This window comes from Bos indicus x Bos taurus, chromosome 20, assembly GCF_003369695.1.
Source record: "Bos indicus x Bos taurus breed Angus x Brahman F1 hybrid chromosome 20, Bos_hybrid_MaternalHap_v2.0, whole genome shotgun sequence".
NCBI lineage: Eukaryota > Metazoa > Chordata > Mammalia > Artiodactyla > Bovidae > Bos > Bos indicus x Bos taurus.
In genome coordinates, this window is record NC_040095.1 from 23,325,685 (window position 1) to 23,351,300 (window position 25,616).

General features: G+C 35.9%; 1 protein-coding gene across 10 annotated transcripts in view; it reads left to right on the top strand.

Annotated features, from left to right (window-relative positions):
- The window catches only part of SLC38A9 (solute carrier family 38 member 9), a 101,581-nt gene that overhangs the window by 32,936 nt on the left and 43,029 nt on the right, over positions 1 to 25,616 (top strand). For 5 of the 10 annotated variants that reach the window (XR_003507151.1, XM_027519988.1, XM_027519985.1 and 2 more), the window contains exons 3-9: positions 3,429 to 3,561; positions 6,986 to 7,107; positions 7,242 to 7,305; positions 7,536 to 7,629; positions 9,431 to 9,601; positions 14,423 to 14,482; positions 17,398 to 17,592. Coding sequence is in view for 9 of the 10 variants with exons in the window: in XM_027519988.1 (XP_027375789.1) it covers positions 3,429 to 3,561; positions 6,986 to 7,107; positions 7,242 to 7,305; positions 7,536 to 7,629; positions 9,431 to 9,601; positions 14,423 to 14,482; positions 17,398 to 17,592 (839 nt within the window). In the remaining variant the exon portion in view is untranslated. Of the gene's footprint in view, positions 1 to 3,300; positions 3,562 to 6,985; positions 7,108 to 7,241; positions 7,306 to 7,535; positions 7,630 to 9,430; positions 9,602 to 14,422; positions 14,483 to 17,397; positions 17,593 to 25,616 lie in introns of all 10 variants that reach the window. The other 5 variants (XM_027519993.1, XM_027519992.1, XM_027519991.1 and 2 more) reach the window with 2 other exon arrangements.

Consider the following 25,616-nt stretch of genomic DNA (forward strand, 5'->3'; position numbering starts at 1 on the left):
ATAGTTAATAGGGGATTATTTGACTTAATTTCAACATACAGTCATTAAAAGAAGAGAAATAGAAAAAATAGAGACAGCACCAAATTAGGCCAGCCAACCTCCAGACTTAAACAGTGCTGGGAAGTCCCTCATTAACAGCAATCTGGAGTCCCAATTGGGAAAAGGTCCCAGGCAGTGCATCCAATCACGAGTGAGACTTCAGATTGCAGTTTCAAGGGCTCCCACTTATAATTCCAGACACAAAAATGCAGCTCTGACTTTTTTTAACTTTTACAATGCTGTTTGTTTCACCTCTAGAATTTTGCTAGACCCCAGGGTGTTGGCCAGACCTCCAGGGGCTCAAGAATTTCGAAACCTGCTCTCTTATCTAAAGTGCCGCCTGACTTGCTGTGTTTGCAGGCAGGCATGGAATCCGGGCAGTACCCAGGCAGGTCAGAAGTGGGTCAGAGGCCTGCTCTCCTGCTTCTGAAGTCTGAACAAGACTTCCTCCATTTTAATTTCCCTAATAGGAGACATTGAGTAAAGTTGGAGCATAGGGCAGGGTTTTTGTGGAAGAGAATGTTATTTAGGCATCAGAGGAAGCAAGAAATGTGTCTATAAGCCAGAAATTACCAATATTTTTCTTATAGCAGCAAATATCTAGGCACAATGGCTTGATTAACTTCTTTTCTGTCTTCTTTATTGAAAAGCTGCCCAGCATACACAGTGTTTTACCAAACAGGTAGAAACAAGTACAGTGGGTTCATTATTTTGAATGTTTATTTGCATGGGGTTTTTGTGAATACTTGATTCTCTTTTCATTTTCTAACAAACAGTTCCAATTTGGTAGGTGTTTGAGAGTTTCATCTTCCATAGAGATGTGAATAAAGAAATAGTTTTAAATCAAGAGTCTTCATTGTGAGAATGAACCTTCTTAAGAGTCATGGAATTGTTAGTAAATTTCAGAGAAGCGTAACTGGTCAGTAGAAGGGTGGAGACAGATTTAAAAGCCAAAAATTTTTAAGGAATTTAAGGAGTGGAACCTAGAAAAGGTGTTAGGTAAAAATAAGGTTTCTTTGTTTATAAGTGTATTAAATGAAAATACAGGGTTTTGAGTCACATTTTTAAATATTTTAAAAATTTTGCTGAATGTTAAAAACATTTTTTTTTCTGTAGCATGACCATAAATATTTTTAAGGTGAGATAAACATAACTTGTGCATGAAATATTATAATTTCTTTCCAGTGTGACACAGTTGAGCTGCATTTCAAATGAGAAGTACCATTGATAGGGAGCATTCATGTGAAACTGTTCAAAAGAAAAAGTTTTCAAAAAATGTTTTATTCTGAATATTCTCTGTATAGTTTCAATTTTAAAAGTGTTTTCAAATTCAACAAAAGTTCAATTTAGAAATATAATTCATATTTTTTGCTTTCTCAGATGAAGCTTTAGCATATGTTTCTAATAATTCAGTTAAAATATGCTGAGTTGTATATTTTTAAAAAGAATCTGCATTGAAAAGATTCCAAAATATTTGTTTGAACAGGCACTCAGCATCTTGATGAAAACTGTTGAAAAAGAACAACTTTCAGAGTCATTCTGCTCTCTGAGTACCCAAGCCAACTAAACTGGTACAGTTAACACTTCTGTAAGAGGCCAGGAGCCAAGAAATTGGAACACTTCCTGGACTGCTTTTTAACAGGCCTTCGAGCCAACTTAGTGCTTGGTATTAAATATTAATACCATTGAATTTTCAGAGTAACAAGCTACGAGTAGAACATTCTCATCTCTTTCTGTCAATGTCATGCTTATTAGTCTCTATTAGTTATCATTGATTAGCTTAAAGCTCTGCTTTATGTTGGCCTTAAAGCTGTAGTTTGTTTTTTAATTTTGTGGGATATCATTCTTACAAAACAAGAAGGGAATGTCCTGTAGAATGTGACCCCTCACTGTCTCCCAGACATAAATGTTTTTATATTGCTTTTTTTAATACTACTGAGTGCTACAGTAGAGATGTAAATTATTTAGAACACCTAATGCCTTCAAAAGAGTGGTAATTATCTCAGGCTACCAAATTTATAAGTAAGGATAGTTTATTTGGCCTCTGACTCTTGTTTTCAGTGTATCCCCTTGAGATTTATTGACATCACTGATTTCATTTAGCAAATATATGCTTACTATAGATAATATATCATATTGATCTCTATATCTACTTATTTGCTCTAGGAAATGCTCTTAGATGTTTTTTGAATTGAACTAGAAAGTACCCACCATATTTAGGTGCTATGGTGGAGAGTAAATAATAAACAAAAGATTCAAAGATACTGTATGCTAACTAGAGAGACTAGGCTAAATTTAACTTCTCTAATATTACAGAGTTATTTGGAAAAATTGCATAAACTAAAATTCCAGTCACTTGGTTTTTCAAGTGCTTCCTGCAAGATTAGATTAACAGTGTCTCCAAAAATGGTTACCATACTTTAAGAAATTTTAAGCTTATTTCAGAACTATGAATGTAGAAGACTTACAGGGAACCAGTGATAAATCTCTTGGCTTTTTTTCCCCTTTATTATTTTGGATCTATGTACAATCTGAAATAGCAAATTCTATACAGTTTGGGAGACAATTCATTTGTAACTTCAAGGGATCTGAGGAATACAGTCATTTCATGCACCCCTGCAGATCTTTCCATTTAAAGTAGTTTATTGCTGGAAAGAAAGCAAATGGAGAGAGTTTCAGTAAGGAACTGAATGGGTTAATGACTGAACATGATGGTTGAAAATCAGAATCTATGGTTGATTGGGACACAGTTATGAGGAGAAAACATTGCATATAAATAGTAATGTAATGGTATGTTACTGAAATCTAAGAAAAGTAGAATGAGACAAAATATCTCTAGTGTCTTGATGTTCCATTTGATAGTACTTTGGATAAGTTTCATAAGGGAGTTGGTTGAGATCACTAATCCTTAGTACATGAACCAAGAAATAGGAATTGTATTTATCATAGGAAGTAATTTTGGCCCATAAAGGAGTAGAGACTCTTTAATAGAGGAATGTTTTTGTCTGTAATCTGTCTGATTCAATGCCAAACATTTTTCAGAGAATATTCAAAGCTGTGCCTAAGTTTCATTGTTGAAAACCGACAGCTGCTATATGTCTTTTTGATAACTGATTGAAGCTCTTTCTGTTATGTCTCCTCTGTTGCTAAATTCCTTAAGTTTAAAAAAGTGTGTTTAAAGTAAGAACTTTATGAAACAAAAGCTTTATTCTATACATTGGATAATACTTCTTTTGTGACATTTTCTTTTCCCACCAAAAGTGAGAAGTGAATGCCTTGCCTTGGTACATCCCATTTCTAATGGAGGACAAGAAGTCATTTTCTTCAATGGCTGACTTCCAGAATTTCTGCCTGAACGTTCTTTGTCAAGTGTATATTCCCTTCTCTAGGCCTTTCTATATAGAGCCCACAAACATCGTCAGTGTGAATGATGTCATTCAGAGGGTTAGCGACCATGCCTCTGCCATGAACAAGAGGATTCATTACTACAGCCGGCTCACCGCTCCTGCAGACAGGGCACTGGTAAGGGGCAAAGCATTGCTAATTGTCTAAGAAGTTGAAATGAACAGTGAACATAAGTCAGGGCAACTCCCAGTGGTTGAACTTTTTGCTGGCCATATTCCAAGGATGGCATCATGGAAAGTCAAAGATACTAATTAATACATCTTACATCTCAGACTAGTTCATTCTTATTAGCCTGGCATAGAGAAATTTGAAACAATCTCTTTATGTTTACAACACCCTAGAGATTTGTTAGATTGAATTCTGCTAATCCATAATCCTAAAATCTTTGAGAAGGATGAACTATTGAAGTAGTTTAGGTCATTGATTAATAAAATAAATAATAAGTTGTGCTTAGTCTATTCAATTTTTCAGTTTGTAGGTATAATGGAAAAATTTTTGAGATATTTTCTATAGGAATGAGAAACTGAAATTTATCATATCAGATCAGATCAGTCGCTCAGTTGTGTCCGACTCTTTGCGACCCCATGAATTGCAGCACGCCAGGCCTCCCTGTCCATCACCAACTCCCAGAGTTCACTGAGACTCACGTCCATCGAGTCAGTGATGCCATCCAGCCATCTCATCCTCTGTCGTCCCCTTCTCCTCCTGCCCTGAATCCCTCCCAGCATCAGAGTCTTTTCCAATGAGTCAACTCTTTGCATGAGGTAGCCGAAGTACTGGAGTTTCAGCCTTAGCATCATTCCTTCCAAAGAAATCCCAGGGCTGATCTTCAGAATGGACTGGTTGGAAGAGTCAAAGAGCAGATATTAAAGATTTTAAGCTTTGCAGTCCACCTACTGTCACATATTCTTTTCTGCTTTTGTTTTTGAATCATTTAAAATGTAAAAACTGCCCATAGGAAGAGACTGTAAAAAATCAGATTGAAGGCTACATCTTCCTATTAAATCTGTATTATTATCTTAGATTCAAAACTATATAAGTAATTTCATGCTTATAAGAATTACCACATATGAGATGTTCAGAAATTTGAAAGTTTAAAGAAGAATGAAACATTCTGAGAAAAAAATGATTTTTATAGGTAATAATAAAAAGGGAGAAGGGAATTCAACATTCTAGATGTTTACAAGGGGCAAGGACTGAGCTAGTCACTTGAGCACAGATGTCTCATATTAGGCCTTGTGAATTCCTAAGATATCTTTTTGTGTAGTCAAAGTAGGGACTTTCAAAATATTCTGGGTGGGATCATTTGTTTCCCCCAATTTTTTCACTTTTTCTTATTCTAGGTCTTTACGTCAGTAGTTATGGTAAAGTCTTAGTGCCATATGAGAATTATCTAAGCCCTCTGGGGAGTAGAAGTAATCCAGTATCTCCAGGTCTAGTTCAGACCTCCTAGAGGCTGTATTCTCAGAAGCAAACTTCAGAGATACCAGCTGAGCCAGTCTAACTCTGAGTGTATGTTGATTGCCTGGAAATTGTCAGCACTGTACACCAAGTTGAATCCCTTTTGTTAACTGACAGAGAGATGAGTCTAGTTAATCAAAGTATATCAACAGTGACCTAAAATTAATATGATATGACCATTTTAATGATTGTGTGTATACATCCATGCTCATTTTCTGAGAATCCCAAAATTATTTTTCTTAAAAGATTTTTAAAGGAAGAGAAATATGAAACCACAGGTGTCAGGTCTTTGCAGAGTTATAACTTTTATTTCTGAAAATTTCCCCACTTACTTTAATATTTTTATTCTAAATTGGAGAAGGGTAGTAAATCATTTGACTACCAACATCTCCCAGATGCTTGCTAATAAATGTGTGGCCTGCACAGGCCAGCATCACTGAGAGCATGTTAAAAAGGCAGACTCTCAGCCCTTAGTCCAGATCTACTGAATCAAAATCTGTATTTTAACAAATTTTCTGTGTGAATCACAAAAATATTCAAGTTTGAAAAGCACTGTCCTAGACCCACCGACAGAGTGTGGGATCCAATCTCCCAGTTTTTCTATATCTCCTAATAATTTCTTATCCTCTAGCTTTTTAATCCTATCCCTGATAGCTTTAGATTTTCACTTTTTCTGAACTTGCTCTGGTAGATATCATAGTTTATCTCCTGCCTGATGCAGACATGGTCCTGTCCCTTTTTATTTTACTCCATAGTAGAATACAGCAGAGCTCAGACCCTAGAGGACTGAGGGTAAAGAGAAGGCGGCAGACCTATTTCTATATATGCTTTTGTAGCTCTAAGAAATAATTGTTTACAAAGCCACAGGCATGGCATTCAAGACATTCTTTCCCCACAAGGCACCAAAAATTGTATGCATAAAAAGAGAAGGATTTGATATTCTTTCTTTTTGCATCAGTTCGTATCCTGTCTACCTACTGAAGCCTAATATTCTGTCACTTCCTTGAGGTCTTTCCCAACTATTCCAGTCCCCATTATTGTTGTTATTATTATTGTCATTTCTGTGTTCCAGAATTGAACACTTAATTTTTATTCTTATAGCCTTATATAATTGTTTTATATGTTTTCTAACTGAAATTTAAACTTCTTGAAGTTAGGAGCCATATATTATTTTTTCTTGAACACTAAACCTAGCATTGTACCTAGCACAAAGTTGTAGATTTATGTAGTAAGTACTGATACAAAAGATTCTTGCTTTATACCAGTCAGTTCTTATGTCTTTAATATTATATGTAAGGACTACATATTCTCAAAGGACAATTCTCAGTGAGATGGTCAGAATTCCATCAGGAAACCATATTTCTTTTAACTCCCAGAATAGGGAGGTAGAAAGAAATGTGTCGGGGTCAAGTGGGAGCTATGTGTATGAGAAATATATACATATTTAATCATTCTTTTCCTGTGTGTCTTCAACCTCTCTCTATTGGTTCCATCCCTACTGTTTACATCTCCTGTCTTTAAGAATCTTTGTCTTGCCTTTACTTTAAGCCTCTTTAGCTTACCTTTTTCTTCTACTACCAAAGCATTTAAAAGAACAGTCTATATTTTTTATTCTTTTCTTACCCTTCTTTTGACTCCTCAATTTCTTATAGTTTGAGTTCCCAGCCTGCCTCTTCTCTAAAACCACATTCACATAGGAATTTGATGCCCACTTGATTCTTAAAATTCTCCTCACTTAAAGCCCAGTACTTTCCACATAGAATTACTTAATTTCAGTCTTTGTGGCTCTTCTTCCTCCTGTCTTGTAAAAGTAAAGAGAAAAATACTTTGACCATTGCATATTCTAAGAATTCATTCTCATTTGAGATGAACAGTTTATTATTTATAGTATTTAAACTCTTACTCCTTTAGATCTTACTATATTTAAAAAGTGATTTTTATGTTTTAATCAGGGGTACACACTGTTTATTTGTTCCTGATAGTTGGAAGTGTGTCTATAGTCAGGTACTTTATTGTATAGAAAATATCCTGTGTTGAACATTTACTGGTTCTAACATTTCTTTACTTTTTTTTTAACCAGATTGCCCCAGATCATGTAGTTCCAGCTCCAGAAGAGTGCTACGTATATAGCCCACTGGGTTCTGCTTATAAACTTCAATGTTACACTGAAGGATATGGTAAAAACACCAGTTTAGTAACCATGTGAGTTAAAATACTTTTTGGAGCATAACTTAAATTATGTGTAAATAAAAATTACTGATTATTTTAATTTTTGTCTTAATTAAAATATTTGAAGAGTCAAACTTTATGTTTTACTACTATTACTCTGCTTTCAGTTTTATGATTTGGAATACCATGCTGGGAACATCTATACTAAGTATTCCTTGGGGCATAAAACAGGTAATATAATTTTCAGCACACTTTGTATTAGAATTTTTTTCTCTTTGTATTGTGAGTTTTCCAAGTTTTCATAAGTCTACATAAAATTATTAAAGAAATAGATTATTATATTTAGTTTTATATTAGCTATCAGATATTTATGATAATTGTTTAGAGTAACTTAATATGGTTGCATATTAATTTATTCTGACATGATACATGTTGTTCTATATTTTTATTTTTTTAAACAGGCTGGGTTTACTACTGGAATGTGTGTCATCATGCTGATGGGCCTTCTAACACTTTATTGCTGCTACAGAGTAGTGAAATCAAGATCTATGATATGTAAGAATTTACCATTGTAAAAATAAATGATGTGGATATTAATAAGAATTGATGTTGAGGTGGATCACTGATGTGTGATAACACACATTTCACAAGTGTGTTAACTATTTTCTGCCTAAAGGTTTATTTCTCATAATTCATAGCATTTGGCAGAACTGATATGGTAATAAATTTAGTGGCTTTCTTTGAAATTCTGAGAGGCTAGTACTTTGCAGAATTCATTTACTTTGGTGCTAATTTCCTCAGAAGAATAATTTAAAAAGTCATATTTTAAAAATAAGATCTTTGCCAGAACTAAATTGAGAATTTTATGATTCTTATCAGTTAATTGTGACTCATTTTGACCTATCCCTACCAAAAGATCTAGATATTGGCATCTCCTAAAAGTGAAAATTGTAAATATGAAAATGTGAGCAATGTGTCCTTTATAATCAATTCTCAAAGTTGTACCAGCATGTCCACTCATTTCTATAAATTCTAGATCAGGGATATAACTTTTTAGATTGTTTTAAAGTAGTTTAGGACCTAAATAGATGTATATTATTTCAGTCAGTCTCAGCAAATGAGAATCAACAAACCAGGCTCTGCCTCCAGTTTTTTTGTCTCTACCAAGCAGTGGTATGTTTTTCTTAATTGTATTATTTCATCATATCCCTTTCCCATTTATCCACAAGCCCCTTGGTGCTCTTATAGATCTCCTAAATTCTTTATATGAAGTAGGCAGTTAACCCTTTATTGTGTCTTGTCAGTTTCTCTCGTATTCATATTTGAAATGGCTTTTGTATCATATTAGTTTGTTTATATCTGGCTATCTTTTCCATTGTAGTTTCTATTTCTTCAGTTGATAGAAAAGAACAATCTTTCAGTTTCTATTTTTATATTGTCATCTAAATTTTCAGTTATTTTTTAAATTCTTTAACTTAATTTTCTGAAATTTTTAATTGAAGTATAGTCAATGTACAATATTAAATGTTACAGGTGTACAATACAGTGATTCACAATTTTTAAAGATTATATTCCATTTATAGTTATTATAAAATATTTTCCATATTCCTCATGTTATACAGTAGATCCTTGTAGCTTATTTTATACATAATAGTTCATTCCTCTTAATCCTTCACTCCTCTATTACCTTTCCCACTTCCCTCATTGTCTGAAATTTTAATTGGCATGTTATGTAAATTATGACTCAAGAAAACGTTTCTCCATTATTAAGTATGCCAAATATTGGATATTGTCTTCTATCCCATATTGATTATTTTCTAGCCTTGGTTTATCACTTGCTATTATTAGTTACCTTAATCTACTTCTCAGAATCTACCTACAATGCAGGAGATCTGGGTTCAGTTCCTGGGTTGGGAAGATCCCCTGGAGAAGGAAATGGCAACCCACTCCAGTGTTCTTGGCTGGAGAATCCCATAGACTGTAGCCTGCCAGACTGCTCTGTCCAAGGGGTCGCAGGAGTCAGACAAAACTTAGGGACTAAACCACTGCCACCACCACTTCTCAGATTATCTGTACTATTTCATTGGCCTAACTTCTTCTTCTATGTTTGTTCTATAATTTTTTGTTTTGTTTTTGTTTTTTTATTGACATATAGTTGATTTACAATGTTGTGATAATCTGCCGTATCTAATGTTTTAATTACTGTTATTTCATAAGATGGTCTAATGCCTGGTGGTGAAATACCCACCCATAATCTTTTGCTAAACATTTTGAATCAGTTTAGAGAACACAAATTATGAATATGGAATATATAATTGACATCTAATTATATTTTCCCCTTTTATATTTTATCTAGCATCAGTGGATACCACTACCTGGGAATATCCAGATGTCTGCAGATATTATTTTGGCTCCTTTGGGCAGTGGTCAAGTCTCCTTTTCTCCTTGGTATCTCTCATTGGAGCAATGATAGTGTATTGGGTGCTTATGTCTAATTTTCTTTTTAATACTGGAAAATTTATTTTTAGTAAGTATCCATATCATATGCTTTAGCATAATTATTTTCAAATATAATAACTACTATAATGTTTTGGTTTCAGTCTTAAATTCTGGACTTGGAATTAATGAAGTAAAAAGTAATATTTATGATTCTAGGAGATATACTTGATTCAGTTTGTTTTCTATGGTTTCTATGTTGATCACAAATATAAAATGTATGTTAATTCCCAAAACCTTATTTTTGGGTGAATATATTCCTTCAAATTCTCTAATTAACGTAAAATATTTCTAAGTTCCAAAAGATGTTTTAAGCATTGTTTGCATCGCCTAAGAATGAATTTTTTTCCTGCTTAAGTAATGGTATCCGTTTAGAAAACATGATCTCAACCTATACTCACTCTCCACCTCAACTAATATAGTTATTATATATAATAGTATATATAATATTATTATTATATCATAATAAATACTATTCTCTTTTTTATATGGAATTTTCATTAATTAAAATATACACATCTTGGCCATATAATTTTGACAAATGGATACATCCATGTCACTCACACCTCCTTCATGAAACATTTCCATCTTCCCAGAAAGTAGTGGTGTATTTTTTAATTATAAAAAATTCAGGTTATTTGTTGCCATTATAAGAGAACCTAGTTCATTTTTTAATATTTATCTTGAATCTTACAAATGTGTTGAATTCTTATTGCTTATAATTTTGTAAATTCACTTTGGATTTTCTATTTAGATAGTTGTGTCATTCATGAATATGAAAACTTCTTCCTATCTAGTTATTATTTTTTGAATGATTCATATATATATGCATACATCTATATTTAGTATATACATTCAAACATATATAGGATTTCCCAGGTGACACTGGTAAAGAACCTATCTGCCAATGCAGGAGACATAAGAGATGTGGGTTTGATCCTTGGGTCAGGAAAATACCCTGGAGTAGGGCATGGCAACCCCTCCAGTACTTTTGCTTGGACAATGACCATGGACAGTGAAAGCTGGTGGCCTACAGTCCATTATGTTGCAAAAGAGGCACACATGACTTTAGTTCAGTCACTCAGTCGTGTCCGACTCTTTGCAACCCCATGGACCACAGCACACTAAGCCTCCCGTCCGTCACCAAGTCCCAGAGTTTACTCAAACTCATGTCCATTGAGTCAGTGATGCCATCCAACTATCTCATCCTCTGTCGTCCCCTTCTCCTCCTGCCTTCAATCTTTCCCAGCATCAGGATCTTTTCTTGGCCTCAGGTGGCCAAAGTATTAGGGTTTCAGCTTCAACATCAGTCCTTCCAGTGAACACTCAGGACTAATCTCCTTTAGGATGGACTGGTTTGATCTCCTTGCAGTCCAAGAGACTCTCAAGAGTCTTCTCCAATACCACAGTTCAAAAGCATCAATTCTTCAGCACTCAGCTTTCTTTATAGTCCAACTTTCACATCCATACATGACTACTGGAAAAACCATGGTCTTGACTAGATGGACCTTTGTTGGCAAAATAATGTCTCCGCTTTTTAATATGCTGTCTAGGTTGATCATGGCTTTCCTTCCAAGGAGTAAGCATCTTTTAATTTCATGGCTGCAAGCACCATCTGCAGTGATTTTGGAGCCCCCCAAAATAAAATCAGCCACTGTTTCCACTGTTTCCCCATCTATTTGCCATGAAGTCCTGGGACCGGATGCCATGATCTTAGTTTTCTGAATGTTGAGCTTTAAGCCAACTTTTTCACTGTCCTCTTTCCCTTTCATCAAGAGACTCTAGTTCTTCTTTACTTTCTGCCATAAGGGTGGTGTCATCTGCATATCTGAGGTTACTGCTGTTTCTCCTGGCAATCTTGATTCCAGTTTGTGTTTCATCCAGCCCAGCGTTTCTCATGATGTACTCTGCATATAAGTTAAACAAGCAGGGTGACAATATACAGCCTTGACGTATTCCTTTTCCTATTTGGAACCAGTCTGTTGTTCCATGTCCAGTTCGAACTGTTGCTTCCTGACCTGCATACAGATTTCTCAAGAGGCAGGGCAGGTGGTCTGGTATTCTATCTCTTGAAGAATTTTCCACAGTTTATTATGATCCACACAGTCAAAGGTTTTGGCATAGTCAATAAAGCAGAAATAGATATTTTTCTGGAACTCTCTTGCTTTTTTGATGATCCATCGGATGTTGGCAATTTGATCTCTGGTTCCTCTGCCTTTTCTAAAACCAGCTTGAACATCTGGAAGTTCACGGTTCACATATTGCTGAAGCCTGGCTTGGAGAATTTTAAGCATTATTTTGCTAGCGTATGCAATGAGTGCAATTGTGCAGTAGTTTGAGCTTTCTTCGGCATTGCCTTTCTTTGGGATTGGAATGAAAATTGACTTTTTCCAGTCCTGTGGCCACTGCTGAGGTTTCCAAATTTGCTAGCATATTAAGTGTAGCACTTTTACAGCATCATCTGTTAGGATTTGAAATAACTCAACTGGAATTTCATCACCTCCACTAGCTTTGTTTGAAGTGATGCTTTCTAAGGCCCACTTGACTTCACATTCCAGGATGTCTGGCTCTAGGTCAGTGATCACACCATCATGATTATCTGGGTCGTGAAGATCTTTTTTGTGCAGTTCTTCTGTGTATTCTTGCCACCTCTTCTTAATATCTTCTGCTTTTGTTAGGTCCATACCACTTCTGTCCTTTATTGAGCCCATCTTTGCATGAAATGTTCCCTTGGTATCTCTAATTTTCTTGAAGAGATCTCTAGTCTTTCCCATTCTGTTGTGTTGTGTTTTTTTTTTTTTTTTTAATCTATTTCTTTGCACTGATCACTGATGAAGGCTTTCTTAGCACTCCTTGCTATTCTTTGGAACTCTGCATTCAAATGAGTATATCTTTCCTTTTCTCCTTTGCTTTTTGCTTCTCTTCTTTTCATGGCTATTTGTAAGGCCTCCTCAGCTAACCATTTTGCTTTTTTGCATTTCTTTTTCTTGGGATGGTCTTGATCCCTGTCTCCTGTACAATGTCACGAACCTCATTCCATAGTTCATCAGGCACTCTGTCTATCAGATCTAGTCCCTTAAATCTATTTCTCATTTCCACTGTATAATTGTAAGGAATTTGATTTAGGTCATACCTGAATGGTCTAGTGGTTTTCCCTACTTTCTTCAATTTAAGTCTGGATTTGGCAATAAGGAGTTCATGATCTGAGCCACAGTTAGTTCCCTGTCTTGTTTTTGCTGACTGTACAGAGCTTCTCCATGTTTGGCTGCAAAGAATATAATCTGATTTCATTATTGGCCATCTGTGGTGATGTCCATGTGTAGAGTCTTCTTGTGTTACTGGAAGAGGGTGTTTGCTATGACCAGTGTGTTCTCTTGGCAAAACTCTATTATCCTTTGCCCTGCTTCATTCTGTACTCCAAGGCCAAATTTGCCTGTTACTCCAGGTGTTTCTTGACTTCCTTAGCAATGAAATAACAACAGATGACCATAACTGGCTTAAAATAAGAGAAATTTATTCTCTCACAGTCCTAGAAACTAGAAGTCTGAAATCAAAGTGTCTGTAGGGCCCTCTCCTTCCTCTGAAGCCTTTAGGGAAGAACCCTTCCTTTTTCTTCCTAGTTTCTGATGATCAACTGCTACCAGTCCTTAGCATTCCTTGACTTTAGTAATATTTCTCCAGTTTCACCCTCTGCCTTCACATGACCATCTTCCCCCAGGGTCTCTATGTCCAAAAATCTCCTGTTCTTGTTAAAGACACCCATCATTGAATTTAGGGTGTACCCTAATCCAGTATAACCTAACCTTAGCTTGATTATGTCTGCACAGACTCTGTTTCCAAATAAGGTCCATTTTATGTTTCCTGGTGGACATGGATTTGGGAGAATTCTATTCAACCTAGTATACTTGGTGTCAGGGTTTTTACTAGCCTTATGTAAATCTTTGGCATCAGGAATTATGTAATTATGTAAAGATCCATAACTTCCTATCTTGAATCACTAGTAACCCATGGAGACATTATAAAAACCTAAGCATAGATTACTTCTTTTATTCTATCTTGAGAAGCATATAATGGAGATGAATAATTCACAAATATAACTTACTTTATGACCTTAAAATCTAATCTAGCTTTTTTTTTAATCATCTTATTTAAGTTTTACATCACTTTCTTTAATGCTTACTAAGGTTATGAAAGGCTAACATAAAATAGAATAAAGTAAATTCCCTCAGGCAAATAAAAAACATATTTTTAACCCATTCTCTCATTTACTATAGAATGATATGAATGTCCAGGTATCTGCATTAGCTTTTTATTTTGCTGCTACTTTTAGTAAAACTTAGTGGCACCTGTGATCAATAATTAGTATATAGCTTTCACTTTATAAAAGCTGTTCTATATTTTGTCAAAACTTTAAGTGATTTTTTTCAGATAATTCAGGTGTCTTGAGTAGTGGCTTTCCACCTTTTGCAGGTTTTAGAACTTTACTATATAAGATATAACTATACCTCCATAAATCAGTGTAAGTATAGGATAAGAAATTGTACACATTATCTTTATTCCAGAACTTTTAACTTCAGCCTTCTGAGTGGTTTTTTTGTTTTGTTTTGTTTTTAAAATCTTCACTCATAAAAATTTTCCACCATGAGACTGTGACACCAATGACATCATTCCTATAAAGCAGAGAAAAGAAGGTGAAGTTATGTTAATAATGAAGTAGTCTTTGTTCTGTGTATTAAATAATACTACCACAGATTAGATCTTAAAAGATTTTTATAGATAAAGAAAATTTAGAGGGTGATTGATTTAACATCTTCCACTCAGTATTAAATTATGCTTTCCTCATAATTTTTAGATTTTATTCATCACATTAATGACACAGACTCTATACCGAGTACCAACGATAGCAACCCTGGTAAGTAGTTTGGAGTTGAAAGTTTGCCTTATTTCTTTATTCATCACCTTTTTTCAAAAAAGATATAAGGTAGAACCTATAACTTTATTTTAGGTAAATGACCAGCATAAAATCATTATCTTTAGGTTAACTAAGCCACTATTAAATTGTTGATAACCAGTAAGGTAAAAAAAAAACAGCTTCACAAAAGTTTGTGTTAATGTAAGCTAAACAATATTTAGTTCATGTTATACAGTTCACAGTTATAGCTCACATCCACAGTATCCATATTTGCTTATGATCAATAAATATTTTCAAGTACCTCTATCACTGCTGATTGTTTTAGAAATCTAGGACCTTTGTTCTCAGTTTGTTAATTTAGTTTTAAACATTGATCATTTTAGTTAGTAATATTTAAGATATATAAATGTGTGCCCTAAATTTCCTAATAATGAACTAAGGCTAGGAAATATGGAAAAATAAATTGAAGATTTGCCTCCCCCCAAAAAAATCAATTTCTTAGAAAAGTTTATTTTAATTAATTTATTAAAAATAAACATTTGGGGACTTCCCTGGTGGTCCAGTGGCTAAGACTCCAAGTTCCCTGTGCAGGGGGCCTGGGTTTGATCCCTGGGCAGGGAACTGAGATCCCATGTGCTACAACTAAGACCTAGTGCAGCCAAATAAATACATTAAATAAATAAAGAGAATTAAAAAATAATAAATGTTTGTAGCCCATGTGTTTATCCAGTATAGCAGTAATGGGAAAAATGAATAGAAAAGTTAATATAACCTGAGTAACAGCATAACTAACATCACCTAAAGCTTTTATGTGTTTAGGTTTCAGAGATACTGAATTGATATTTTGATGGAGGTACACATTGATCACTAAGAGGACAATTCATTCAATGCATATTTATTAAATCTATTATGTGTCAGAAACTGTTCTAGGCTCTGGGATATAATGGACAGACAAGAGTTTCTCTTGTGAAGTATACATGCCAATGTTTGCTGTTCAGTGTCTTACTTTACCCCTTAATTAAATTAATTAATCTGTCATTTGTTAATGCTAGAAAATGAGTGAAGTACCAGCATTATTTCTGTGAATGCACATACACACACACATACTTTTCATTAATTATACTAAAATGTATTCATATAATTCAAACACATACCTCTTGAACCCTGTTCCTTACCTCAGAATTTTCAAAAGCCCAAGAAACATACCGGTTTTAAAACTGAAATTCATTTACTGTAGCTACTCTGATATCAATTGATGAAACTAGTATATTACTATCTAGTAGGATTTCTTGAGTAGAGAGTCAGTTCATTGTTGAGTTCATGAATATTAGAATTACACTAAAAATTTGGAGAGCATTATCAGCAAAGTCAGTTTACTTTGCATAGTGATATCTTAAGTTGATAGTAGCACTTCTTGATTCTTTGGTTTATTTTAAACAAAGTATTGAACAGAGCATCAAGCAATCCATTTCAGTAAACATTAGAAATTACAGCAGACATTTATTGGATACTTACTGTATGCAAGCATTGTTCTAAATGTTTTACAGCAACTTCATAAGGTAGTACTGTTCTCTTCATTTTCTAGAGGGCTTCCCTGGTAGCTAGCTCAGCTGATATAGAATATGCTTGCAGTGCAGGAGACCCTGGTTCGATTCCTGAATTGGGACAGTCCCCCAGAAAAGGGATAGGCTACCCATTCCAGTATTCTTGGGCTTCCCAAGGCACAGAGAATTTAGTGACTTGTGTGTAGAGTGACAGTGAAGATTCTTTATTCAATCAGTTTACTTCCATAACCTGTGTTCTTTACCACTCTAGTTAATTAGCACAGGAAAAATTCAAGTTAATTTACTTTTGTCCAGAGCATAGAAGGAAAAAAATACAGGTTAAAAGTGCTGACTAAGAAAACTGTTTGGCTTTGTGGCATGCCATATAACAGATAGAGAATAAAATTGTTGCTCAGAATTTTTTTACAGCATTAAACATTCTTTACAAAGAGCTGATTATTAGCAAAAGTACTATTATGAACTTAGAAGCACAGTGAGAATGATTTGTATTCTCTCTGCAAACAGAAGACACTGCCACTTGTAGATCAGTGTTAGGAAAAATACATTTTATTCACTTCCCAGTTCTCTGGATATCATCTGGGCTTTCAGCTGCTCTAAGGCCTGAGAAACATCCAGGACAATTATTCTGGATTGCTGGGATTCAAGATTCTTAAGCTGTAGGCAATTATTAGATTTTGGCAGTACCATGGCAATGTTTCAATGGTGTCCGCTTTTTATTCCAAACCCATCAATTTTGCTTAATGTTAGAAGAAACCTGTTCTCTGGACTTTGTGTGGGTTATTAGCAAAACGAACAATTACCTTGAATGATGTGTCTTATATGATTGATTGTAATAATAAGATCAAATATCATCCAACCTGATAGTTTCTCTCTGGCAGTGGGACAGAAGGATAGCTGGTAGAATAATTGTATAGTTTCCAGTAGAAAGTAGAAATCAAGGCTATACCTCAAAATTTTCTAACATTCTACCTTTAATTATTTATAGGTAAAAGTTTTCTGATTATAACTACATATAAAATAGATAAACCACAAGGACCTACTATATAGCACAGAAAAGTATATTCAATATCTTGTAATAACCTATAGTGGAAAAGAATCTGAAAAATAATATCTGAATCACTATGTTATATACCTGAAACTAACACAACATTATAAATCAACTATACTTCAAAGTTTTTAAATAAATAATTTAAAAATTTGAAAATACTCCACATATATCTAAACATAACCCTCTATTTTTTTTCCCAAAAAGGAGAAACTTAATACATGGTAAAACTTAAGGTTGGTAGAGCAAGTATAAGTCTCATTGTTTTTTGTTGCCTCCTCTGATCTGTTACTTCCTTGTTGCAGTGATTTGTCCAAGTGCCAGGAGCGGTGGCCATCCTGACAACAGCTCTGTGATTTTCTATGCTAGTAACTCGGAACTCCAGCAGTTTGAAAAGTGGTGGAATAAGTCCAAGACAGTGCCCTTTTACCTCATAGGGCTCCTTCTGCCACTGCTTAATTTCAAATCTCCTTCATTTTTTTCAAAATTTAACATCCTAGGTAAGCCAAAGACTGTGTTATAGAGCCTCTGTATAGTAGAATACATGCTGAATTCTGTGGGAATATGGTCTGACCAGCAAAATAGTTAACTTCCAGGCCTGTTCTTCTGTATTTAATTTGTTCACACATATATTGCCCTAGTTTTTGCTTTTCTTGATGAAGTTTGGCACAGAGAAAAATAGAGATGGCCATCTCAAGCCCAAGTCCCTTTTAAAGATGAGTTACTGGGATTTCCATTCTGTCCTTACTGAACAACTATTCCTCATTTCCTCTACAACTAGTGGCAGTAGACTTAAAGATTTAGGCAGGAGAGATCCAAAGTGAATATGATAGGAATTCTCAATTCTAAAGTTTGGAAATGTTAGAACTTACTAAGGGAGATTATGGAATATTTTTTCCGTACAGATTCTATTTAAGAGTATAAACACAGAATTATCACTTTTTTTTAATATAAATTTATTTATTTTAATTGGAGGCTAATTACTTTACAATATTGTATTGGTTTTGCCATACATCAACATGAATCTGCCATGGGTGTACAGGTGTTCCCCATCCTGAACTGCCCCCCCGCCCCCGACCTCCCTCCCCATCCCTGGGTCATGCAAGTGCACCAGCCCCAAGCATCCAGCATCATGCATTGAACCTGGACTGGCAATTCATTTCACATATGATATTATGCATGTTTCAATGCCATTCTCCCAAATCATCCCACCCTCGCCCTCTCCCACAGAGTCCAAAAGACTGTTCTATACATCAGTGTCTCTTTTGCTGTCTCGTATACAGGGTTATCGTTACCATCTTTCTAAATTCCATATGTATGTGTTAGTATACTGCATTGGTGTTTTCTTTCTAGCTTACTTCACTCTGTATAATAGGCTCCAGTTTCATCCACCTCATTAGAACTGATTCAAATGTATTCTTTTTAATGGCTGAGTAATACTCCATTGTATATATGTACCACAGCTTTCTTATCCATTTGTCTGCTGATGGACATCTAGGTTGCTTCCATGTCCCGGCTATTATAAACAGTGCTGCGATGAACATTGGGGTACACGTGTCTCTTTCAATTCTGGTTTCCTCAGTGTGTATGCCTAGCAGTGGGATTGCTGGGTCATATGGCAGTTCTATTTCCAGTTTTTTAAGGCATCTCCACACTGTTTTCCATAGTGGCTATACTAGTTTGCATTTCCACCAACAGTGTAAGAGGTTTCCCTTTTCTCCACACCCTCTCCAGCATTTATTGCTTGTAGGCTTTTGGATTGCAGCCATTTTGACTGGCGTGAAATGGTACCTCACTGTGGTTTTGATTTCTCTGATAATGAGTGATGTTGAGCATCTTTTCATGTGTTTGTTAGCCATCTGTATGTCTTCTGTGGAGAAATGTCTGTTTAGTTCTTTGGCCCATTTTTTGATTGGGTCATTTATTTTTCTGGAATTGAGCTGCAGGAGTTGCTTGTATATTTTGGAGATTAATTCTTTGTCAGTTGCTTCATTTGCTATTATTTTCTCCCATTCTGAAGGCTGTCTTTTCACCTTGCTTATAGTTTCCTTTGTTGTGCATAAGCTTTTAAGTTTAATTAGGTCCCATTTGTTTATTTTTGCTTTCATTTCCAATATTCTGGGAGATGGGTCATAGAGGATCCTGCTGTGATTTATGTTGGAGAGTGTTTTGCCTATGTTCCCCTCTAGGAGTTTTATAGTTTCTGGTCTTACGTTTATATCTTTAATCCATTTTGAGTTTATTTTTGTGTATGGTGTTAGAAAGTGTTCTAAATTCATTCTTTTACAAGTGGTTGACCAGTTTTCCCAGCACCACTTGTTAAAGAGATTGTCTTTTCTCCATTGTATATTCTTGCCTCCTTTGTCAAAGATAAGGTGTCCATAGGTGTGTGGGTTTATCTCTGGGCTTTCTGTTTTGTTCCACTGATCTATATTTCTGTCTTTGTGCCAGTACCATACTGTCCTGATGACTGTGGCTTTGTAGTAGAGCCTGAAGTCAGGCAGGTTAATTCCTCCAGTTCCATTCTTCTTTCTCAAGATTGCTTTGGCTATTCGAGGTTTTTTTGTATCTCCATACAAATTGTAAAATTATTCGTTCTAGCTCTGTGAAAAATACCGTTGGTGGCTTGATAGGGATTGCATTGAATCTATAAATTGCTTTGGGTAGTATACTCATTTTCACTATATTGGTTCTTCTGATCCATGAACACGGTATATTTCTCCATCTATTAGTGTCCTCTTTGATTTCTTTCACCACTGTTTTATAGTTTTCTATATATAGGTCTTTTGTTTTGGAGAAGGAAATGGCAACCCACTCCAGTATTCTTGCCTGGAGAATCCCATGGATGTGACTTCACTTTCACTTTCACTTTGTTTCTTTAGGTAGATATATTGCTAAGTATTTTATTCTTGTCGTTGAAATGGTGAATGGAATTGTTTCCTTAATTTCTCTTTCTATTTTCTCATTATTAGTGTATAGGAATGCAAGGGATTTCTGTGTGTTGATTTTATATCCTGCAACTTTACTATATTCATTGATTAGCTCTAGTAATTTTCTGGTGGAATCTTTAGGGTTTTCTATGTAGAGGATCATGTCATCTGCATAAAGTGAGAGTTTTACTTCTTCTTTTCCTATTTGGATTCCTTTTATTTCTTTTTCTGCTCTGATTGCTGTGGCCAGAACTTCCAAAACTATGTTGAATAGTAGTGGTGCAAGTGGGCACCCTTGTCTTGTTCCTGACTTTAGGGGAAACGCTTTCAATTTTTCACCATTGAGGATAATGTTTGCTGTGGGTTTGTCATATATAGCTTTTATTATGTTGAGGTATGTTCCTTCTATTCCTGCTTTCTGGAGAGTTTTTTTTTTTTTTATCATAAATGGATGTTTAATTTTGTCAAAGGCTTTCTCTGCATCTATTGAGATAATCATATGGCATTTATTTTTCAATTTGTTAATGTGGTGTATTACATTGATTTGCGGATATTGAAGAATCCTTGCATCCCTGGGATAAAGCCCACTTGGTCATGATGTATGATCTTTTTAATGTGTTGTTGGATTCTGATTGCTAGAATTTTGTTAAGGATTATTGCATCTATGTTCATCAGTGATATTGGCCTGTAGTTTTCTTTTTTTGTGGCATCTTTGTCAGGTTTTGGTATTAGGGTGATGGTGCCCTCATAGAATGAGTTTGGAAGTTTACCTTCCTCTGTAATTTTCTGGAAGAGTTTGAGTAGGATAGGTATTAGCTCGTCTCTAAATTTTTGGTAGAATTCAGCTGTGAAGGCGTCTGGACCTAGGCTTTTGTTTGCTATAAGATTTCTGATTACAGTTTCAATTTCCGTGCTTGTGATGGGTCTGTTAAGATTTTCTATTTCTTCCTGGTTCAGTTTTGGAAAGTTGTACTTTTCTAAGAATTTGTCCATTTCTTCCACGTTGTCCATTTTATTGGCATATAATTGCTGATAGTAGTCTCTTATGATCCTTTGTATTTCTGTGTTGTCTGTTGTGATCTCTCCATTTTCATTTCTAATTTTATTGATTTGATTTTTCTCCCTTTGTTTCTTGATGAGTCTGGCTAATGGTTTGTCAATTTTATTTATCCTCTCAAAGAACCAGCTTTTGGCTTTGTTGATTTTTGCTATGGTCTCTTGTTTCTTTTGCATTTATTTCTGCCCTAATTTTAAGATTTCTTTCCTTTTACTAACCCTGGGGTTCTTCATTTCTTCCTTTTCTAGTTGCTTTAGGTGTAGAGTTAGGTTATTTATTTGACTTTTTTCTTGTTTCTTGAGGCTATGCCTGTATTGCTATGAACCTTCGCCTTAGCACTGCTTTTCCAGTGTCCCACAGGTTTTGGGTTGTTGTGTTTTCATTTTCATTCATTTCTATGCATATTTTGATTTCTTCTGTAATTTGTTGGTTATTCAGCAGCGTGTTGTTCAGCCTCCATATGTTGGAATTTTTAATAGTTTTTCTCCTGTAATTGAGATCTAATCTTACTGCATTGTGGTCAGAAAAGATGCTTGGAATGATTTCAATTTTTTTGAATTTACCAAGGCTAGATTTATGGCCCAGAATGTGATCTATCCTGGAGAAGGTTCCGTGTACGCTTAAGATAAAGGTGAAATTCATTGTTTTGGGGTGAAATGTCCTATAGATATCAATTAGGTCTAACTAGTCTATTGTATCATTTAAAGTTTGTGTTTCCTTGTTAATTTTCTGTTTAGTTGATCTATCCATAGGTGGAGTCCATAGGTGTGAGTGGGGTATTAAATTCTCCCACTATTATTGTGTTATTGTTAATTTCCCCTTTCATACTTGTTAGCATTTGTCTTACATATTGCAGTGCTCCTATGTTGGGTGCATATATATTTATAATTGTTATATCTTCTTGGATTGATCCTTTGATCATTATGTAGTGCCCTTCTTTGTTTCTTTTCACAGCCTTTGTTTTAAAGTCTATTTTATCTGATGTGAGTATTGCTACTCCTGCTTTATTTTGGTCTCTATTTGCATGGAATATCTTTTTCCAGCCCTTCACTTTCAGTCTGTATGTGTCCCTTATTCTGAGGTGGGTCTCTTGTAGACAACATATATAGGGGTCTTATTTTTGTATCCATTCAGCCAGTCTTTGTCTTTTGGTTGGGGCATTCAACCCAGTTACATTTAAGGTAATTATTGATAAGCATGATCCTGTTGCCATTTACTTTATTGTTTTGGGTTCAAGTTTATACTCCCTTTTTGTGTTTCCTGTCTAGAGAAGATCTTTTAGCATTTGTTGGAGAGCTGGTTTGGTAGTGCTGAATTCTCTCAGCTTTTGCCTGTCTGTAAAGCTTTTAATTTCTCCTTCATATTTGAATGAGATCCTTGCTGGGTACAGTAATCTGGACTGTAGGTTATTTTCTTTTATCATTTTAAGTATGTCCTGCCATTCCCTCCTGGCCTGAAGAGTTTCTATTGAAAGATCAGCTGATATCCTTATGGGAATCCCCTTGTGTGTTATTTGTTGTTTTTCCCTTGCTGCTTTTAATATTTGTTCTTTGTGTTTGATATTTGTTAATTTGATTAATATGTGTCTTGGTGTGTTTCGCCTTGGGTTTATCCTGTTTGGGACTCTGGGTTTCTTGGACTTGGGTGATTATTTCCTTCCCCATTTTAGGGAAGTTTTCAACTATTATCTCCTCAAGTATTTTCTCATGGTCTTTCTTTTTGTCTTCTTCTGGGACGCCTATGATTCGAATGTTGGGGCGTTTAACATTGTCCCAGAGGTCTCTGAGATTGTCCTCATTTCTTTTAATTCGTTTTTCTTTTTTCCTCTCTGATTCATTTATTTCTACCATTCTATCTTCTACCTCACTAATCCTATCTTCTGCCTCCATTATTCTATTATTTGTTCCCTCCAGAGTGTTTTTGATATCATTTACTGAGGTTCAAGCTGGTTTTAGAAAAGGCAGAGGAACCAGAGATCAAATTGCCAATATCCAGCGGATATTGAAAAAGCGGATATGGAAAAAGCAAGAGAGTTCCAGAAACATCTATTTCTGCTTTATTGACTATGCCAAAGCCTTTGACTGTGTGGATCACAATAAACTGTGGAAAATTCTGAAAGAGATGGGAATACCAGAACACCTGATCTGCCTCTTGAGAAATTGTATGCAGGTCAGGAAGCAACAGTTAGAACTGGACATGGAACAACAGACTGGTTCCAAATAGGAAAAGGAGTTCGTCAAGGCTGTTTATTGTCACCCTGTTTATTTAACTTATATGCAGAGTACATCATGAGAAACGCTGGACTGGAAGAAACATAAACTGGAATCAAGATTGCCGGGAGAAATATTAATAACCTCAGATATGCAGATGACACCACCCTTATGGCAGAAAGTGAAGAGGAACTCAAAAGGCTCTTGATGAAAGTGAAAGTGGAAAGTGAAAAAGTTGGCTTAAAGCTAAACATTCAGAAAACGAAGATCATGGCATCCAGACCCATCACTTCATGGGAAATAGATGGGGAAACAGTGGGAACAGTGTCAGACTTTATTTTTCTGGACTCCAAAATCACTGCAGATGGTGACTGCAGCCATGAAATTAAAAGATGCTTACTCCTTGGAAGGAAAGTTATGACCAACCTAGATAGCATATTCAAAAGCAGAGACATTACTTTGCCAACAAAGGTTCGTCTAGTCAAGGCTATGGTTTTTGCTGTGGTCATGTATGGATGTGAGAGTTGGACTGTGAAGAAGGCTGAGTGCCAAAGAATTGATGCTTTTGAACTGTGGTGTTGGAGAAGACTCTTGAGAGTCCCTTGGACTGCAAGGAGATCCAACCGGTCCATTCTGAAGGAGATCAGCCCTGGGATTTCTTTGGAAGAATGATGCTAAAGCTGAAACTCCAGTACTTTGGCCACCTCATGGGAAGAGTTGACTCATTGGAAAAGACTCTGATGCTGGGAGGGATTGGGGGCAGGAGGAGAAGGGGACGACAGAGGATGAGATGGCTGGATGGCATCACTGACTCGATGGACGTGAGTCTCAGTGAACTCTGGGAGCTGGTGATGGACAGGGAGGCCTGGTGTGCTGTGATTCATGGGGTCGCAAAGAGTCGGATACGACTGAGGGACTGATCTGATCTGATCTGATTGCATTATTCATTACATATTGACTCTCTTTTATTTCTTCTAGGTCTTTGTTAAACCTTTCTTGCATCTTCTCAATCCTTGTCTCCAGGCTATTTATCTGTGATTCCATTTTGTTTTCAAGATTTTGGATCATTTTCACTATCATTATTCAGAATTCTTTATCAGGTAGATTCCCTATCTCTTTCTCTTTTGTTTGGTTTGGTAGGCATTTATCCTGTTCCTTTACCTGCTGGGTATTCCTCTGTCTCTTCATCTTGTTTATATTGCTGTGTTTGGGGTGGCCTTTCTGTATTCTGGCAGTTTGTGGAGTTCTCTCTATTGTGGAGTTTCCTCACTGTGGGTGGGGTTGGATGGGTGGCTTGTCAAAGTTTCCTGATTCAGGAAGCTTATGTCGGTGTTCTGGTGGGTGGGGCTGGACTTCTCTCTGGAGTGTAATGAAGTGTCCAGTAATGAGTTATGAGATGTCAGTGGATTTGGAGTGACTTCGGGCAGCCTGTATATTGAAGCTCAGGGCTATGTTCCTGTGTTGCTGGAGAATTTGCGTGGTATGTCTTGCTCTGGAACTTGTTGGCCCTTGGGTGGTGCTTGGTTTCAGTGTAGGTATGGAGGTGTTTGATGAGCTCCTGTCAGTTAATGTTCCCTGGAGTCAGGAGTTCTCTGGTTTCTCAGGATTTGGACTTAAGCCTCTTGTTTCTGATTTTCAGTCTTATTTTTACAGGAGCCTCAAGACTTATCCATCTATACAGCACCGTTGATAAAACATCTAGGTCAAAGATGAAAAGTTTCTCCACAGTGAGGGACACCCAGAGAGGTTCACAGAGTTACATGGAGATGAGAAGAGGGAGGAGGGAGATAGAGGTGACCAGGATGAGATGAGGTGGAATCAAAAGAGGAGAGGGCAAGCTAGCCAGTAATCACTTCCTTATGTGTGCTCCACAGTCTGGACCGCTCAGAGACATTCACGGAATTATACAGAGAAGAAAAGAGGGAGGAAGGAGACAGAGGTGGCCGGGAGGATAAAGGGGGAATCAAAAGGAAAGAGACAGATCCAGCCAGTAATCAGTTCCCTAAGTGTTCTCCACCATCCGGAACACACAGATTCACAGAGTTGGGTAGAGAAGAGAAGGAGGAGGGAGGAGATAGAGGCGACCTGGTGGAGAAAAAGGAGAGTTCAAAGGGGGAGAGAGCAGTCAAGCCAGTAATCTCGCTCCCTAGTAAAAATGGGCACTGAAGATTGGGTTCTTAAAGGTACAAAATTGATAACAAATACCAAAAAACAAAGATTAAAAATCTAGAGTAGAGGTTGGATTTTCAAAAATTCAATATTAAAGAAAAAGTCACAAAAATCATAAAATATATATATGAAGTTTGCTTTAAAAAATAGGGTCTCTT